The 19,566-nt window shown below is 44.3% G+C and overlaps 1 protein-coding gene and 1 non-coding gene across 2 annotated transcripts in view; both read left to right on the top strand.

The window, feature by feature from the left end:
• ZNF662 (zinc finger protein 662) overlaps positions 1-19,566 on the top strand; it is a 38,283-nt gene that overhangs the window by 6,740 nt on the left and 11,977 nt on the right. The window contains 2 exon segments of the mRNA XM_089919095.1: positions 3-5,268; positions 5,417-12,317. Coding sequence (XP_089775221.1) covers positions 3-413 — 411 coding nt within the window. The 3' untranslated portion in view covers positions 414-5,268; positions 5,417-12,317.
• On the top strand, positions 17,553-17,625 carry TRNAQ-UUG (transfer RNA glutamine (anticodon UUG)). The gene has a single exon. It is a non-coding gene; the product is annotated as a tRNA-Gln (tRNA).

Below are 19,566 nucleotides of genomic sequence, written 5' to 3'. Positions count from 1 at the left end.
CGTGCACACAACATCAGCGAATCCACACCGGGGAGAAACCATATACATGTAAGGAATGTGGGAAAAGTTTTACTCAGAACCCAGTCCTTCTTCGACATCAGAGAATCCACACCGGGGAGAAAGCTTATGAATGTAAGGACTGTGGGAAAGGCTTCATGTGGAAGTTGGATCTTGCTCAGCACCAATGGGTCCACACTGGAGAGAAGCCTTATGAATGTATTGACTGTGGGAAAAGCTTCATTTGCAAGGCACACCTTACTCGTCATCAGAGAATCCATACTGGGGAAAGACCCTATAAATGTAATGACTGTGGGAAGGCCTTCAGTCAGAATTCTGTTTTGATTATGCACCAGAGGCACCATGCTAGAGAGAAACCCTATAACTGTCAGACTTCTCACTTTCTTGAACATTAGAGAATGCATAATGGTGATACTTATTTATAATTCTTATGCTTCAGGAACCCCAGCCACAAGATGACTGCCCACAGTTTGCTGTAACTGTAATAGCCAGTATTGTCTTGTCCCTTCTCCTGAGTGGATACCCTGTCCTTCAGCAAGACTGGTCTCTCTGTTCAGCCATACTCATACTAGGCAACATTTAGTTGAGCACCTACTCTATTTCAGGTACTGTGCTAACCATTTTACATACATTCCTTAACTTTTCTTAATCCTATAAGGTAGGTACTCTTATCCTCATTTTACAAATGAGAAATCTGAGGCTGAAAGAGGTTATAAACTCATTCAAGTTCACTCAGGTAGTAAAGTTTAGAGTTAAGATTGGAACCAGGCCTATCTGACTCCCGAATCTATTGTTCTTTATCTGTGCACATTTCTGCTTCTGCCTGTTTTTATTTGCTCAAATTTCCCTGGGCTAAAAGTCTCCTTTCCTCATCTAAGACTCAGCTCCTTCAGGTGAACAGACCTCTCTTCCTTTTCTAATTGTAGTCAGTACCACCCAAGTTGGTATTTAATTATGTGCTATCTTATATTTTTTCTAATAGCCTCATGCCTGTTAGTCCGGCTAAATGACTCTTTGAGGACCAACACTGCATTTCTTTATGTTTTTCAAATTTTGAAACGTATTTATTTTTGACTAGCTATAACATACTCATGATAAAAAAAATTGAAATAGTTCAAAAAGGTGTTCAGTGAAAAGTAAATTTCCTTGTCACTCCTGTCTCCCAGTCCTTCTCAGAGACAATGTGTTGTTTCTGTGTCTTTCTGGGTACATGCCCGCACAAGTATTTATTAATACTACTTTCCATAAGTCTACCCCACTTAAAACCATATTTGATATAGTGATATTGCTATTACTTTGCCAACTCCAGGACCTTCTCTTCCTCAGAAGTTGTTGGCCTCCTTTAGGTCACTAAGGTAACTTAAGGAAAGCAATGGAGACAGTCTGGGTTGTGCAGCCTTGGGAGACCTGATTGCCCTTGTGTTATAAGAGAGTACTCTGGGACTGGGAAAATGTAAACCAACGGAATTTTTTTTCATAAAAATTTGTAGAGCTACAACCCCTCTCATAGCACCACTATCCTAAATTCTCTCCTAGTCTGTCCCCTTCTCATCACCATAATACCTACGTCCCAAAGTAAGCTGTGGGGCTATCACCAAAGGAGGGAGAAGTGGTCACTTCATGCTCTTCTGGGTATCCTCAATCAGCAGTGGCAATATAATCCAGTATCTTGGTGTCAGGATCACAAATGCCCTGCATAGGTCCATGATCAAACATAAATGCTAGGCACGCATAGATTCTACGCAGCAAGTAAGGGGAAGGTGAAGAATTCCAAAATTAACTTGATTACAGACTTGAAATCAAGTCTGTAAAATAAAATATTTTTTAAAAGGGGATACAGGCTGTTAAAATATTAATTATGAAGAAATGCAGGATATTAATGAATGGTATGAACCATCTTAAAGAGTCAGAGAACCAAAGGCCCTATTCAGAGAAGAAGAACGCTGGCCAAAACAGAGGAAACATCCATTCCAGACCCTCCACCTTTAGAGCCATTTTCCGGACTGCAGTTTGCCCCATTGCTGTTTAGGCATTCCACTTTATAAGCTCCCAGCCAGTGAGTATAATGGTTGATAAAGGAGCAATGAGAAGCCAGAGGCCTGCTTGGACCAAACTTCTGCTTCCTGAAAAGTACAAACATACTGATAACTCTGGAGTTTCTGACTGCTGAAGGCAAAGGCCATGTAGTAAGGAGAACTTGGTCTGGTGTAGTCCAGCTAGAGTACCTCTAATAAGCAGGAAAAATTTTATTTTGTTACTACACAGACCCAGGAAATGGGAATGAGTGATGTGAGCAACGTGTTTTGAGGCAGTTGTTTATTACGCAAGTATTACCGAGCACCTGCTTGTATGCAAAGCACTGTGCCAGGTGCTGTAAAGGAATGATAAGTCAGACCCGCTCCCTGCCTTCCTGGAACATTAATCTAGTGAAGATTAAAGGGACCAACCAAAACAAATCAAGTGAACAAGATTATTAAAGCTTGCCAAGTGCTCTGAAGGGAATGAACGAGGTACAGAAAGTGGGGCCCTCTTTCTGTAGATGCTCACAGGAGGCCTATCCTAAGAGGTAACATTAAAGGTATGACTCAGAGGACGAGAAAGAGCCTCTTGTACCAAGAACAGGAAGAACCGCAGGCAGAGGGAACAGCTGTGCAGACTCCCTGATGTGTGAAGAGTTCGGCACATTCAAGAAAACAGGTTTTAGCAAAAGGAACAGCATGTGTGGCACCAGTTGGGATTATACAGATCGATGGGCCAGATCATTCACTTCCACCCTAAGTGAAAAGAAGTCATTGAAGAGTATTCAGTGGAGGGATGACGTGTTTGATTCTGATTATAAGATGATGATGAGCACTCTGGCTGCCAATAGAAAATGGGTTGTAAGGGGACAAAAGTGAAAGTAGAGATCATGTTGGAGACTGCTAGCCGTCCAAGTTGGAGATGACGGTGGCCTGGAGAGGGTGGTGGTAATGGAAATGAAGAGAAGGTGGATTTAAGATATATTTTGGAAATAAAATCAGTGAGCTGCTGCCAGTGGATTAGATGCAAGGATAATGGACAGGGAGGAATCAGGAATAGCTTTCTGGCTTCTGACCTGAGCAGCTGAGTTAGACAGTGGTGCCATTTACTGGAATGAATAAGACTGGAATGGGAATAGGTTTGGAGATGGAAAAGTCTAGAACTCTACGTTGGATTAACATTTGCGATAAGTGTGAGATGTACAATTAGAAATTTCAAGTAGGTGGTTTTATATATGGGCTGGACCTCTGGGTTAGTGATACCTGGAGCTGTACATTTGAGAGCGGTCAAACGAACAGAAGGTATTTAAAGCCATGGGAAGAAATGAATGTAATCCCCTAGAGCTGCACTATTCAATACAGTAGCCACTAGCCACGTGTGGGTATTAAAATTAAATTTAAAATGTATGTCCTTAGCCATACTGGCCAGATTCCAAGCACACAGTAACTATATGTGGTAGTTGGCTACCTTATTGGATGGTGCAGGCATAGAACATTTTCATTGATGCAGAAGGGTCTATTGGACAGTACTGCCCCCAGAGACAGTACAGCAAAATACGAGGGCCCAGGATGAAGTCTTCTGGAATACCAACTCTACTTAGGGAGTTGGACAGGGGGAAACACCAAGAAGAAATGCTACTAGGAATTCTCTTTCAAAGATGGAAATGTTTGTAGGCAGAGTGGTGGAATGGCAAGACAAATTTTAGAAGTATCACAATGAGAGAATTAGCAAAACATGGCAAAAGATAGGTGTTCTAGGAGGATTAAGAAATAGCATGTGGAAATGGATGTCCAGTAAGGGTCTCTAGCAGATATGACAAAATCCTGGGCATTCCACATGATCTGACTTAAAACATTGGTGACGTGGCAAACCCAAAATTCACATAGGTAGGGTAGGGGAGCCTGGAAGATACCTCAAAGAGATTGGAAATTATCCACTGGAGAATCTGGAACTGAGAGTATATTTTCACCAGATTTGGAAGGTATGTTACGGTATGACAGACATTAGTCCGGTGGGATTCACGAAGTTAAGGTTAGGGCATGAAAGGTACCTATTGAGACACTTAACCTCCAAGCACCTGAGATGAAATACAAATGAGGAGCTTGTGTGACCACTAAGAGAAAATGTGATATTAAGGTGCTATACAAGAAAACAGTGCTTTCAAATATAAGCCAGGATCAGTATAATTAATTTGCAAATGACAGAAAACCCAAATCTAACTAGTTTAATAAAAGTTGTTTATAGGCTCACATAACTGAAAAGTTCAGAGGTAGGACAATGTTCCAATACCTATTGAGAGGGATAGAGTTCAGACCTAGAGAAGATTCTCTGATGTTGAAAGACAATTCCTCTGCCCAGTGATTGAGATGTAAATTACTTTATAGAGTGGAAAATTGCTTCCTTACTTTAGCAGAAAGAGAAAACAAAAAGAACTGGCTTTAACCATTTTTTTTCTCCGAAAGAAGGACTATATTTGTCTGGTGGAAGTGATATAGGTATTGGAGTTAAGCAACTGAATTGTTCAGCCTCTACCCCCATTTCCAGCATACGTAGTCCAGGCTAAAGTGTGCTTAGCTTGAATGCAGCTGGAAACCCGATGTCTTCTGATTTCCACTGTATTGTACCCCCTAAAGCCGATAAAAACTTATTCATTGTCAAGTATATAACAGAAACTTTATTCTGTTGATAATATCAAAAGAAGTGAGAAAGAACTGGTGTGAAAGAAGAAGCCAAACAGTACATTTGTCTGGCAGACAATCAGCTGGTGTCTTGGGTTGTGTCTTATACTACAGATTTCTCTTCCCACAAGAGCACCCGGTAGAAAACTCGACGTAGGCTTTTCACTCTGACCCCTTCTCTTTGAGAAAATATTAACTCTGAGTGCAAGGGATCTAACTACCAGGCCCCAAATTTATTTTATTATTCTCCTGGGGGGCTCAAAGGGTATTCAGGCAAATGGGGCTAAGCTCCCTTACTATTTCTGCCTTGCGGGTGGCAGATCAGATTCCCTGATGTTCCTTTGAAAAATACAAGCCTGGGTGAAGAGGAAACAAGAAAAAGAAGGGAGTGATATATGCTGGAAACTGGTGGCAAATAAGATTCAAAACAAAGAGAACCCCCAGGATATATAAAGCGAAAGTATTCTGAAAAGGTGACAGATATACCTGAGGGAAGCCGCACATGGTGATGTTAATATGGAAACTGAAAATCAACTCAGCGCAAACATAAGAGGTGGGCATGGTCCATCCCGAGAGCCCTGATGCCGGCTCCACCTGCAGGTGGGGCTGGAGGCTGTTGCCCTGCAGAGTGGGAGTTGTCCTGAAAGACTAGTTCTGGTTCATGACAGCTACTCTCTATTTCTCTTCTGTCTGTACACTAGCTCCTCAGCCCGTAGCAACTGACCTCTGCTCCCACCAAACTCCTTGAACTGAGGTTACTACCAGCGCCTGGCTTCTCAGGCTTCATCGTCTACGGTATGTATCCCTGTTGATAATTTACACCCCTTGCAAATGTCCTCTTGGCTCTCTGGTCACCACTTTCTCCTGACATTCCTGACCTGTTAGTTCCTGCCTCCTTTGAGTTTCCTCCATTTCTGTCCACCCTCTAAAGATAAGTAGTCACGTAGGGATCCAGTCTTGTCCCTCTTCTAATTCTATACAGTGTCACCAGGTGACAGGATTATTTACCCATTTGGATTAAACTATATCTGGGGGACTTCCCTGGTGGTCCAGTGGTTAGGACTCCTTGCTGTCACTGCCGAGGGCCTGGGTTCAATCCCTGGTCAGGGAACTAAGATCCCACAAGCTGCGTGGTATGGCCAAAAATAAATAAATAAAAATAAATTACATCTGGGAGCCACATGTACAAAAATGAACTTATTATCCTTACCCACAGGTACACACTAACCCCTGTTTTCTCCACCACCTGCCCACTTGTTCAGCCCAGGAACCTCATGGAAATCTTCAGTTCCTCTCTATCCTGCACCCTTATAAATAGACTACGTTTTAATGATTCCATTTCACAGATGCAGCAGGTTGGCCATTTCCTTTCCACATCCTCTGCTCTATTTTCCAGTTACCACGTCAGAGTTTTGTGATAGCTGTTGTCTTTTCAGTCCTCTCTCATTCTTAGATCAAGAAAATTTCCTTAAAATGAAAATCAAATCGTATCACTCTCTTTCTGAAATTCCTTTAATGATTCTTGTCTATAAAACAAAACCCAAGTTCCTTAGGTGAGTATTCAAAACTCTGTCAGTGACTGGTTACAATCAATGATTTTATGCTCTCTCTCCTCAATCTCCCACTTAAGTCTCAACGGCACCCATACTTCTCTGCTTCTCATTCTCAACCACATCTTGCTCTTTCAGGGAATGTGTGAATATATCAGTATAGGTCAGTGGTTCTCAACTGGCAGTGATTTTGCGCCTTTCTCCTAGAAGACGTTTGGCAATGTTTAGACACATTTTTTGTTGTCACAGTTGGGGATAGGGCTGCTACTGACATCTAGTGGGCATCTAGAGGCCAGGGATGCAACTAAATATACTACGATGCACAGGGAAGTCTCCCACGACAAAGAATTATCTGGCCCCAAATGCCATTAGTGCTGCTGTTAAGAAAATCTCGTATAGGGCAACCACACGTGGAAGTCTGTTGATCATATCTACTGTATCAGACAAATAGGTACAAAGACAAATAGAACATCCATGTCCAAGGAGTACCTATTTACTCTATTTGCGAGAAATCACTACTTGTGTTAATATTGGATAGAAGCTCTGTGAAATGAGCTTTACGTGTGAAAATGTGTGTTGTGTTTTCTTTTGTGTCCTTCAGTTCATGCTTTTAACTACTCTTTGTCCTTACTAGTCTTTCTGCCCACAAAGATGTGGTGTGTAGCATCATCTGACAACTTTTCCCGTGACCCACGTGCCTTGCTTCCCTCACCTTCCTGGAAGTCTTTTTTTTTTTTTAATTTTTATTTCAATCTTTTTATTTATTTATTTATTTATTTGGCTGTGCCAGGTCTTAGTTGCGGCACGGGGGATCTTTAGTTGCGGCATGTGAGATCTTTTACTTGCAGCGTGTGGGATCTAGTTCCCTGACCAGGGATCGAACCCGGGCCCCCTGCCGTGAGAGTGCGGAGTCTTAGCCACTGGACCACCAGGGAAGTCCCCCTGGAAGTCTTTAGAGTCAGAATACCATGAACTTGGCGAAACTGCAGACCTGAAATTGGGTTGTGAGATTTTTGTCTTGCTGTTCATGCATGATGTATGAGCAGAGGGAGGAGAACTAGGTGTGACAATAGCAATCATTTTGTCTCAAAACAAACCAGTTAAAGTGTAAAGATCCACCAGCACATACAGTTTTATGCAGTTGGGAATCTGTGGTCTAACCAGTGGCAGCTGTTGTGTTGCAGGCATTGTCTTTAATGAGTGTACCTCGCAGAATCAATCCACAGCAGGATCCCTGTTTTCCAGTGATGAACTAAGTAGCTGACACAGAGTGGGATTTGGAAGTAGGTTACTATTATAATACTGTAATATTTGGGACATGCCTTATAACTTGGGATGTAATTTTAACATGACTACCATTCTTTTTTTTTCCAACTTACCTTCTCCCCACCCTTGCCAGAGCGATAAAATTAATGAAGAATCTTAAAATCCGTTGATATGTCTTAGGAAAAAAATAGTAGTAGGGAGTCATCAAAATTTATTGTTAAACCATCTGTAAGTCTTGTTTCAGTTTTGTTCCTTTGACTCATTGACTTTATTGCTGAAAAGGACATTTGAAGTTGTCTAGTCCAACTATCTTATTTCTATACAGGAAAAAAATAGAGGTTGAGAGTTAAGGACTTTTTCAAGGTCTTCCAGTGTTTGCCTGCATTTTTTTTTTTTTTGAGGAGTGGTAGCATCTTTATTATTGCTGTTAATGGAACAAAAGGTACCTAATCACACCAGCTTCTCTTTTCAAAGAAAACTACAAATATCTTAATAACATCACATATCAAAGAGTAGTTACTTTTGCTGCCTTCTATTAAAAGCAGTTACATGCTAGGAAACAACACATTGCTCACACATTGCCAGAAGCATGGAGGGAACTGAATAGACCAAATAGCATCAGTCTATTCTTATCACATGAAGCCAGACACAGTCAACTCTCAGTAAGCCATTCGCACGGAGGGAACGCTGATAATTCACAATAGTTATATCTGCCATTTGAATGCATCACATAGTTTGTTTAGGCTCCTATAAAATTAATTTAAATTAAAAATATGATCCTTAAGCCAGTGTCAACACATGACAAGGAGTGTGAGGTAATGGTGCCGGGGAGGCAGGGAAACATCAGACTAGTATTAGTACTGGGCCACGGGATAAACTAAAGGCACACCACACATACGTGGAGAGCTTAGCCAAGAGTGGCTAGGAACTTCAATATATTGTCACTCTTTCTAGATTGGTTTTATATTGGGAGCTATATTTTTCAACACACCGTATGTACATTTTGTTTGTTTAGTGGGCAAATTGATTCATTCAGTTCTGTCACTTTATGAGTATAATTTTACTGGGTCGTATTAATAGAAATACATTAATACTCTACATAAGCTAGGTAGCATTGAGTACACAAGAATAAAGTACTTAAAAGGGCAAGATCACATCAATAGCCTTTCCTTGTCCTGTGGGACAGATAAGGGGATCTTGAATTGAGGTTTTTGATAATAGAGCTTTAATCGGCACAGTCATACTACAGAGAGATGCAGTGGTGTTGAAAAGCACAGGCTATGGATTCAGTCTCGCTCTAATGATGCCTGCATATTTAATAAACATTTTCCTATCTCTGGTGTGTAGTCTCTAGGGAACTCTATTTACAGTTTGGGGGCTCCACATTTCTTCTTGGCTTATAAATCCTGTATCCATTATCTCCCCCAACTTCCTCTCCTGGATGCTTTCCTGTGATCCTGTGATTATGAATCTGGATTCATGGAACCTACAGTTTTCTCAGGCTCCTTACTGGAATGATCTCTGCGTTGTCTCAGCATTCTGAGATGTGCCTGTTATCTTCCTCTTGTGAGCAGAGAATCACGCTGCCAGTACAAACAATGTTAAATGTTAAAACAGAACCTGGGGGAGGGGTTCTTTATGGGAGTTGCGATCAGTCCATCTGGCTGATATATAATTCTCTGCCTTAAGCTACTGAGAATCGTACTTCTCTCCATAAGAAGAATTGAAGAAGCTAGATGGTGACAGGTTGTGTCCCTTAAAACCAAGCCTCAGGTGAGCTTTGTTCCCTTTGACCTCTGTCCACTTGAGTTTTGAGGTAAGCCAGTGCAGGTACTTCATGGAAACTGTGTCTGAGGTAAAGATGCATCCATCTATATTCACCAAAAGGAGCCTCTGATAGGTTTCAGGTAAGACAAGATAGGTACAGAGAAGAGGTACACCTGGCCTGAGAGGACAGGATGAACCCTGGAACCCGAGTGGTGGCAGCAAGAATTACCCTTAGGACATGGGTGTACATGAGGACAGGCATAAACTAGTCATATGGAAACTCATTCGCTTATTCTCTTATTAACCAACATTTGAATATATTGGCGTAATGCCAAAAATGTGGGATATTCTAACCAACATTTAAAAATGTTGTAATTGATGATTTGGCATCCATTGATCATAGGGTCAAACTAACAGCCGAAGTTGATTATATTTCCCCTTTGGGTGTGCAAAAATCCTATTACAAACCTTCCAACCACAGACCCCAACATCTGTGTTTTGCTTCCTGCCCTGCAGGAGGACATCCCCACCTAACAACTTCCCACCGCTCTAGTAATAGAGGCCTTTGCCTATGCTTTCTGCCCACTCCTCTGCCTCCTGACTGACCCCATGGTGCTTCCCCATGGGCCCCCTGCATGGTGTGGCATGCCCCCTCTTTTCAGGAACTGTAAGTACTTCTTCTTTCCAAGGCAGTTGTCTCCTTGTCTGTGACCTTACCATACATGATTTCTAAAAATCCTGGGTGTATGTTAAACACGGATGAACCCCACAACGTATAAATTTTTATGGCAAGTAATGGTAAATGCTATGAAGGATAATAAAGCAGGGAAGGGGTATAGAAAGGGATAGACAGAGTGATCAGGGACAGACTCTGATGAGGGGACATGTGAACAAGAGACCAAAGTAGGGAGCGAGATGTGCTGACATTTAGGGGCAGCATTTCAGGCAGAGGGAATAGCAACTGCTGGGGCTGAGGAGGAGGGAACATGCTTGGACCATGTCCGTAGGGAGGTGGTGAGGCTTCGGTGCTTAGGCGCGGGATGGGTTCAGCATATGGCAGGTGGACTGAATTGTGTCCCCCCGCAACTTTATATGTTAAAGCCCTAACCTCCAGTACATCAGCATGTGACTGTATTTGGAGACAGGATCTTCAAAGACATAATTAAGTTAAAATGAGGCTGTTAGGGTGGTCGCTAATCCAGTCAGACTGGTGTCCATATGAGAAGAGGAGATTAGGACACAGACACCAGGGGTGCACATGCATGGGGGGTGACCGTGTGAAATGGCAACAAGAGGTTGGCCATCTGCAAGCCAAGGACAGAGGCCTCAGAGGATACCAACCAGCTGGCACCTTGATCTTGGACTTCCAGCCTCCTATACCATAAGAAAATTAATTTCTGTTAAGCCACCCAGTCTGTGAAATTTTGTCATGGCCTAGGGCTAAGTCATGATGGCCAAATGTTACCTTGCAGTTATGGTTAGTTAGTCAGTGTGGGTGGAAGTTTGATCTGTGTTCTCCTGGCCCAGTGTGGTTTTCTCTAATCTTTTATATTGCTTATGTTTTCAGGTAGTTTGCAAGCTTCGTGATAGCATTCCTCACATACCCCTAAGTTGGAATGTCTAAGTTATTTGATTTAATTTTTTGTTTGACATTTAATTGATGATGCCGCAAAAAAAAAAAAAAAGAAAAAGAAAAATAGATGTCATGCACATAAGAGATCAGAAAAAAATGTTGGGGTCAGCTCACACATCTGCAATTTCCAGGTGTGTAAAGAGTGTGGCAAAGCCTTTAACTTCAACTCAGCACCAGCAAGTCAGCACTGGAGAGAAACCTTTTATTTTTTTACGTGTACACGGGCCTCTCACTGTTGTGGCCTCTCCCGTTGCGGAGCACAGGCTCTGGACGTGCAGGCTCAGCAGCCATGGCTCACGGGCCCAGCCGCTCCACGGCATGTGGGATCTTACCGGACCGGGGCACGAATCCGTGTCCCCTGCATCGGCAGGCAGACTCTCAACCACTGCGCCGCCAGGGAAGCCCGAAAGAAACTTTTTAGATGCAAGGACTACAGTAAGGCCTTCAAGCAAAAAGTCAGCTTAAATCAATATCAATGGATCCAAAGGAAAAAAAGAAAAGGAAAGAAAAAAGAAAACCCCAAGATCCATGGATCCACCCTTGGGTGAAGCCCTACAAATGCAGAGTGTGGGAAAGGCTTCAACAAGAGTTCAGGATTGAAGCAGCACTGAAGGCTTCATGTTAGAGGAAAACCCTGTGAATGTGAGAAATGTGGGAAAGTCTTCATTCAGAACTCAAATTTTATTCGTCATTGGAGAATTCATCCTGGAGAGAAACTTTTAAATGTAATCTTGTTCTGTGTGTCCCCCTAGTGCAGGTTAGCAGGCCCTCCCCTTCTTGGCCTGATTATCCCAATCCAGCTGTACCTCCTGCCCTCCCCAGACTCTGCTCCAGCCAGTCCTCTCCACTCACTGCAACACACACTGTTTCAGTTTCTTCCTCTGAGCTTGTGCTTTTTCTGCTCCCCCAGATGCCCTCTCCCCATCTCTTCCCCTTTCTTTGATCCTATCTAGCCTTAAGACTTTTTGAAGCTTAGCACTTTGACTCTGCCTTTCTTACTACAGCCTCTTTTGTCTGTTTTCTTAAAGACAGCCTTATTATTTTTTTAAATTTTTTGGCCGTGCCATGTGGCATGTGGGATCTTAGTTCTCCAACCAGGGATCGAACCCGTGCCCCCTCCATTGGAAGGGCAGAGTCTTAAGCACTGGACTGCCGGGGAATTCCCAAGACAGACATTCTATTTACAATGAATTTATATGCTGGTTGTTTTGTTATTGTTGTTTTGTATTTTTATTTTTTGTTTTCCCTCCAGTTGACTCAATGTTATTTCCAACTCTGCAGTGGTGAGCTTCTCCATAGCAGGATTGGTCAGGAAGGTGGACTGTCCCCAAAGGAGATGAATATAAGGAATGACCTTGAGAGTGTCTGTCTTTCCTTAGATTTTAGGTAAGTTGTTTGCCCTGAGACTTCAGCTCTCTGATGTGTTCAAGGAAAAGTTTCAGATTATCTGGCTATCTTTTTTTTTTTTTGGTTGTGCCATGCAGCATGTGGGATTTTAGGTCCCTGACCAGGGACTGAACCCGTGCCTCCTGCAGTCTTAATCTCTGGACTGCCAGGAAGGTCCCAGTCTGACTATTTTTTGTTGTAAGGGTGGGGCCATATTCTTCAGGTTTTTAAAAATTTTTTATTTATTTATTTATTTATTTATTTTTGGCTGTGTTGGGTCTTCATTGCTGCGTGCAGGCTTTCTCTAGTTGCGGCGAGTGGGGGCTACTCTTCGTTGCGGTACACTGGCTTCTCATTGCGGTGGCTTCTCTTGTTGTGGAGCACGGGCTCTAGGCACACAGGCTTCAGTAGTTGTGGCACGCAGGCTCAGTAGTTGTGGCGCACGGGCTTAGTTGCTCCGTGGCATGTGGGATCTTCCCAGACCAGGGCTCAAACCCGTGTCCTCTGCATTGGCAGGCGGATTCTTAACCACTGCGCCACCAAGGAAGACCCTTCTTCAGTTTTTCTACATCTTGAGAAGAGGTGGATTTTTGGATCTTTAAAATTTTCAAAGTGGACCACACTTTAAAAAACACACACACACAAAAAAACACTGAACAACAGTTTGTAGATATTCATTAGCAACCAATGCAATGTGATGATTTTTGAGAGAGATGAGACACATAACATGAATCTCACATTCCCCAGACCTTCTACTTGGGAATATTTGCTGAGCTGTGGCCCAGAGAGTTACAGCCTTTCTCAGTGTGTGGAGGAGATAGAGATCAGACCTGCTATATGTTTTTCTTATTTTAACGTATTGTATAAATATGGAGAAATGTGTTGAAAAAGCACCAAGTAGTTGACAAAGGGGAGGAGTGTGTGACATTACCGGTGGCTGAATCTAGAGCCATTTCCAGGTCTATCCTTTGTGGTTGTGATCACCGTGCAAAGAGGAACTGGTCTAAGGGACAGATGGGCATTGAAATCCTGCCCTTGTTCCATTTGCCATGTCACGCACCTATGGGATTGTATCTCTTTAGGGGCTACTCTTTCCTAATAGGCACTGATGTGCCTTATGGGCTATTCTGGCCTTTCCCAGCATTTTTCTCTGTTGCTGTCTTTCACTCTAGAGTATAGGAAAGCTAGATATTCACATTTCCAGTCTATCTTGCATTCTATTGTGCAGTGGACATGGTAATGACTGTTACTCGTCACCTAGTCTCCATTCTCTCCTGCTTCCACAGAAATTGCTAAATTTTCCAGTTTTTTCAGCAGGTGTGTTTGGCCATGTGACCAACCTCTGGCCATTGTGAAATGGTATGTGCAACTCTCTGGCCATGCACTTAAATGCATGCCCAGCACCACCACTAGACCAAGGAAAACAGGGTCCCACCCCAGGGCATGTGCCCAGGGTGTTCAGGGGGTCCTGCACTTAGGAGTTCCTTCCTCTACATTTTTTTTTATTGGTTTATTTTTATCCTTTTATTTATTTTGGCTGCACCGGGTCTTAGTTGCGGCATGTGGACTTCTTAGTTGCGGCATGTGAACTCCTAGTTGCGACATGTGAACTCTTAGTTGCGGCATGCAAACTCTTAGTTGTGGCATGCATGTGGGATCTAGTTCCCTGACCAGGGATCGAACCTGGGCCCCTCCATTGGGAGCGCGGAGTCTTACCCACTGGACCACCAGGGAAGTCCCCCCTTCTTCTACATTTTTAAAGTCATCTACTGTTGTCTGGGTGTGGCTAGGTCAAATAGGACTGTCAGATGGGGTGCTCCGAGAGTAGATTGTGATCTCTATGGGCCCTGTGCTCTGTTTGTCCCATTTGGGGTGCTCTCTGAGCATTTACTCAGTGTGTGGGCTGACCTAAAGAGCTCCAGAATGCACACCTGTAGGGTTGTGCCAGGGCCCTATGGCTGGACCTCATTTCTAGGAGGGCGGCCAGCGTGGGTTTTTCCCACAGGATCACATGACACTGGGCCATCAGAATGATGCTGACTGAATCGGGGTAACTCATTCATCTTAGGCACAGGTTTGAATTCAAGGCTCTGGGCTACTGTGGGTCTGCTGTCAACCCTTGGGGTGGGCCGCATTTGTGGGCCCCTGTGTCAGCTCTTGCTCTTCTGCGTCCCTACTGCAGTGCTGCTTATGGGCTACGATACCCAAGGACAAGAGAGGTGGCAGCAAATATCCTTTATCTTGTGCATTCCCCACTCTTGGCCATGAGGGTGGTCACTCTTCCCCGCACAACATGTCAGGCAGTTCTCTGGGGGTGGCCACACCTCTCTCCTCTGAGGGCTTTCAACAGGCTTTCTGATACATGTCCTCTCTTGCCCCCCACTGATGCAGTGACGCCATGCTGTCCTGGGTCAGTCTTAAGCTGCACTGGAAGGGGACATTCATTTCTTGGGTGAATTGAACTGCTCTTCTTACTCTTCGCATGGGCCTATTGCTTATCCTCCCCGTTGGTGGTGGTGGTATGGAAGGGAGAAGGATAACCGACATTGAAAGACATCACATTCCAGGAACGCAAAGATTATAGCAGTTGCTATGGTCTCAATGTTTGCGTCCACTTCAAAATTCATACGTTGAAATCCTAATCCTGATGTGATGGTATTAGGAGGCAGGGCTTTTGGTAGGTGCTCTCATGAATGGGATTAGTGTTCTTACAAAAGAGATCGCACAGAGCTCCTTAGCTCCCTTCCATGTGAGGGCACCGCAAGAAGGCCCTGTCTATGAACCAGGAAGAAGGCCCTCACCAGAATTCGAACATGCTGGATTCCTTGTTGTTGAACCTCCCAGCATCCAGAACTGTAAGAAATAAACTTCTGTTCTTTATAAGCTACCCAGGCTATAGTGTTTTGTCTAGCAACCTGAATGGACTAAGACAGCAGTTTAAGAGCAGTTGTGGTTATAAAATATGTGATTCAGTGATTAGACTATAACATTCCAAATGGTAAATTTAACATGACCAGGAAACCTATTACAGTTAATATTTTCCTGAATATTCTGCGTAAGACTTGTATTTGCAGTTATTGTAATAACCTTTGAGGATGTCATTGGAAGCCAATATTCATGGGTGGCATGATGATTCAATGCCGTTAGTAATGATCTAACCAGCATTCAATAAATGGTATTAAAGAACTGAAGAGGCAAGAATATCTATATTGTTTCAATTCTGTGGTGCGTTCAAGGATTTGAGGGATGATCAAGAAAAGACAAGACCTGAAACATATAATATTGTACATCAACTATACCTCAATCCAAAAAAATTTTTTAAAGAAAAAGATAAGACCACTAGATGGCACTATTGTACAACAAACTACATTGGGCGGCCTCTGTACAGATCGCAGGACAGGGGAAGTCCCTTACTGAAGGGCTAACCCAGCAGGGGAAGAAGGCGAGGGAATCCTGGAGAGGGGGTGGGGTGGAGAGGCAAATTGGAAAGGAGGCTTACTTGTCTAGGCAGTGTTGCTCAACAGCAAGGTGGGAGTCTCTGCCCTTCAGAGAGCGTTGAAGGGCAGCAGCGGTTTGGGGTCTTTTACGGCCACAGAGTTTGTCTAATCCATGGCTGGCCGACGTTAGGTGCAGTTTCACGAATTATGCAAAGCAGGCAGGCTCTAAATGGCTAAAATTATGCTAATATGGGTTATGTTTAAAGCAATTGGATGAGTAAGAATTTGTAAAAATGTGTAAAAAAATATTGTACCCTTAAAGCTTGTAAATATTGTACCCTTAAAGCTTGATATAAATTTCCTATGTTTATAGGTTATTACACAATTACAGCTGAACATTCAAATTCGATAATATTCAAATTGCATTAATTTAATATTAGGAACAGTGACGTTTTGCTAAAACTAGATTGCTGTTCTAAGACGAGTATTACACTATAGGGTTTTTTGTTTGTTTGGCCTCACTGCACAGCTAGTGGGCTCTTAGTTCCCCAACCAGGGATCGGACCCAGGCCCTCAGCAGTGAAAGCTCACAGTCCTAACCACCGGACCACCAGGGAATTCCCTGGTATAGGTTGTTTTGATTTTGCCTTGGCAAACCTACCTAACCGGGTATCTTTGGTTGATGGGAATTGGGAATGGCCTCCTCCAACTGTCAGCATGATTTCCAGGCTCCATATCTTCTACGTGGAAAATATGTCAAAGAGTAGGAGCAGTGACTTACATCTGAGAACATCCCAGTGGGAGGGAAAGAGAAATCATGTTTACTCCTCAGGAATACTGAAGTGCCCTGGAGTAAGCTGACACTCTTCGGTAACAATGTTATCAGTAGTGCTTTAAACTCCAGGTTCTTTTGAGCAGGGAGATCCTAACCCCTGCTCTCGCATATTTAAAGGTCTTTTGGAGGTGACCACAGACACTCCTATAAAGCTCTCAGGTTATGCAGACGATTGAGGACTTGAGGTTATCTTGAAAAGATGTGACCTGGATTCCACACAAGGGCCTCGTGGATCCCGGGGAAGTGTCGGCCTCAGTAGGATATGGCTGAGGGCTGGGTGCTCCTCTGGAGACAGCCTTCTTGGCAGTGTGAGATGAAAAGACTTGTAAACTGTGAGCCCCATGTGGGGCATCACAGTGGCCGAGGTAGGAACTAGACACATGAGGACATTTGGCAGTGGTGGACAAATGAAGTGGCGGACAAGTCTAAGAAAGGTTACAGGACTGTGTGTAGGCTTCTAACTGGGGCCGGATTCACTTCTCACCCTCCCTTACTCATTCATGGTGGTTCTCCCTATGCAGGACAGAAAAGCACCGACTTTTTGACTTTCTAAGGGTCTTCTGGATATATATTAAGATCGCTACTCTGTTCCTCGACTTTCATTCATTCAGCAAACGTTTCGGTGCCTCCTCTGTCTTGAGGTCTCCACCCCGTCCAGGTCAGGCCCTCAGCCCAGTTCAGCTGTCTCTCCAGGTCCCTGATTTCTCCTCTAGGCCCTGAAGGGAGGGACTCACCAGTAGGTGGAAAATCTGCCAGGCAGGGGCCGGGCCTGTCCGGGCAGGGAAGAGGCTCCTGCCTCCAAGAGGAAGGATGACCTTGCAGGCTCCACTGCTCATTGGCTCAGCTGGGCCCCGCCCCTTCACCCGATATCCAATGGAATGAAGGCCCTGCTTCCTTCTCCGGCCTTAAGGTTAGGACAAGCCAAGTCCTCTGCCTTGACTCAGAACGCGGAGTCTCGTGGATTCCCTAGTGGTCCAGTGGTTAGGACTCTGCACTTTGACTGCAGAGGGCCAGGGTTTGATCCCTGGTCAGGGAAATGAAATGCCGCAAGCCGTGTGGCACGGCCAAAAAAGTAAAAAAGAACGTGGAGCCTGAGAGGAAGACACTACCTCGCTTTTTTTTCCTCAGGCTCGTCTGGTGGGAACTAGAAGGAGGAACCACCGAGATGTGGGGTCCTCTAAAATCACTAGAGAGAATTTAAGGTAAATTATAGGTTGACAGGTCACTGTGATGACGTACTTCCGGCTCAGCCATTGCTGTTAGCACGTGAGGGTTTGGTTTTTGAAGACCCGCGAGTGGTTCCCCAAAGCTCTGTTCGCTGGAAAGGGGCAGAGGCCACTCAGAGCCCACGGTGAGCGGGTCTGGCTTGGTCTGAGTACGACGGGAAGGACCCTGGGGCAGACCAGCGCGGCTACTGCTGCTCCCGGGGTCCTCACCCCAACGCCCATGCTCGACTCGTTCGCATGGAGAGGGGGCGCTGGCGGGCCGGGGACGCCGGCCGCAGGCTCCTGACGCCTAGTTTCTCGTCCCCAGGACAGCCCGTGGCCTATTCAGACTTGGATACTGACACAAATTCAAGTGTTGACACCGAGGTCCTCAAATTTTTTTAACTGTCTGCGCTCTAGGACGCGCTGTCAGCAGAGAACGCTCCCCTCGGTCGCTCCAGCTCCGTCTTGTCCAGGCTGCGGAGACCCCAGCCCTACCCCTAGGCCTGTGCACAACTACTTCACGCTCTTTCCCTTTTCAGGTGGTCTCAGGAAATCAGTCTGTGAACACTTTATTCGCCTTACTCGCCTGGCCAGGTGTAAACCCAATCTGGAAGTGATTCGTAGAGTACCCAAAGTTTTGAGAAGACTGAAATGGTTTTCTCCCCCCACCCCCATGGAGGATACTTCCTTCCCAGAATTGGAGAACGCGTGGAGCCCTGGATTTGGATTAGCTCATATGAATGGTTTGTTTTTTTTTAACATCTTTATTGGGGTATAATTGCTTTACAATGGTGTGTTAGTTTCTGCTTTATAACAAAGTGAATCAGTTATACATATGTTCCCATATCTCTTCCCTCTTGCATCTCCCTCCCTCCCACCCTCCCTATCCCACCCCTCCAGGCAGTCACAAAGCACCAAGCCGATGTCATATGAATGTTTAATCTAAAAATCTTGGGACTTCCCTGGCAATCCAGTGGTTAAGACTCGGGGCTTCCACTGCAGGGGGCACAGGGTTCCATCCCTGCTTGGGGAACTAAGATGCCTCGTGCTGTGCAGTGCAACATAAATAAATAAAAATAAAAATCTCTTGAGGGGTTATATCTATCAAGCACCTAATATGTGTCTAATGTTTAGCATATAATATCCTATGCACAGTATTGGGGCTATGGAAACATTATTTATTTATTATTATTATTTTTTAATTTTATTTTATTTTTGGCTGTGGTGGGTCTTCATTGCTGCACGTGGGCTTTCTCTAGTTGCGGTGAGTGGGGGCTACTCTTCGTTTCAGTGCGCGGGCTTCTCATTGCGGTGGCTTCTCTTGTTGTGGAGCACGGGCTCTAGGCATGTGGGCTTCAGTAGTTGCAGCATGCGGGCTCAGTAGTTGTGGCTTGTGGGCTCTAGAGCACAGGCTCAGTAGTTGTGGCCCACGGGCTTAGTTGCTCCGTGGCATGTGGGATCTTCCCGGACCAGGGCTCGAACCCGTATCCCCTGTATTGGCAGGTGAATTCTTAACCACTGCGCCAACAGGGAAGCCCAGCATTTCTTGATTTAGTTCTCTTCACATCCTTTATTTCACTCCTCATTACATTCTCTTAACGTAATTGTCATAACGTAATTGTTAAGGTTCACAATCAATCAGATAAAACGTATGGTCCCTGCCATTAGTGAAGTGTGTTGTGATTTGTTTCCCACCTGGGCTTGTTGTTTATGCTTCAATTCCATAGCTAGGGTTTTCCCCACAGGAAAGGAGGAGTGTTTTGTACTTT

The sequence above is a fragment of the Delphinapterus leucas genome, chromosome 10 (assembly GCF_059928025.1).
Source record: "Delphinapterus leucas isolate spDelLeu-1000000601 "Yukka" chromosome 10, BTC_Dleu_Yukka2, whole genome shotgun sequence".
NCBI classification, from domain to species: domain Eukaryota; kingdom Metazoa; phylum Chordata; class Mammalia; order Artiodactyla; family Monodontidae; genus Delphinapterus; species Delphinapterus leucas.
This window is presented reverse-complemented; position numbering and strand designations above follow the sequence as displayed.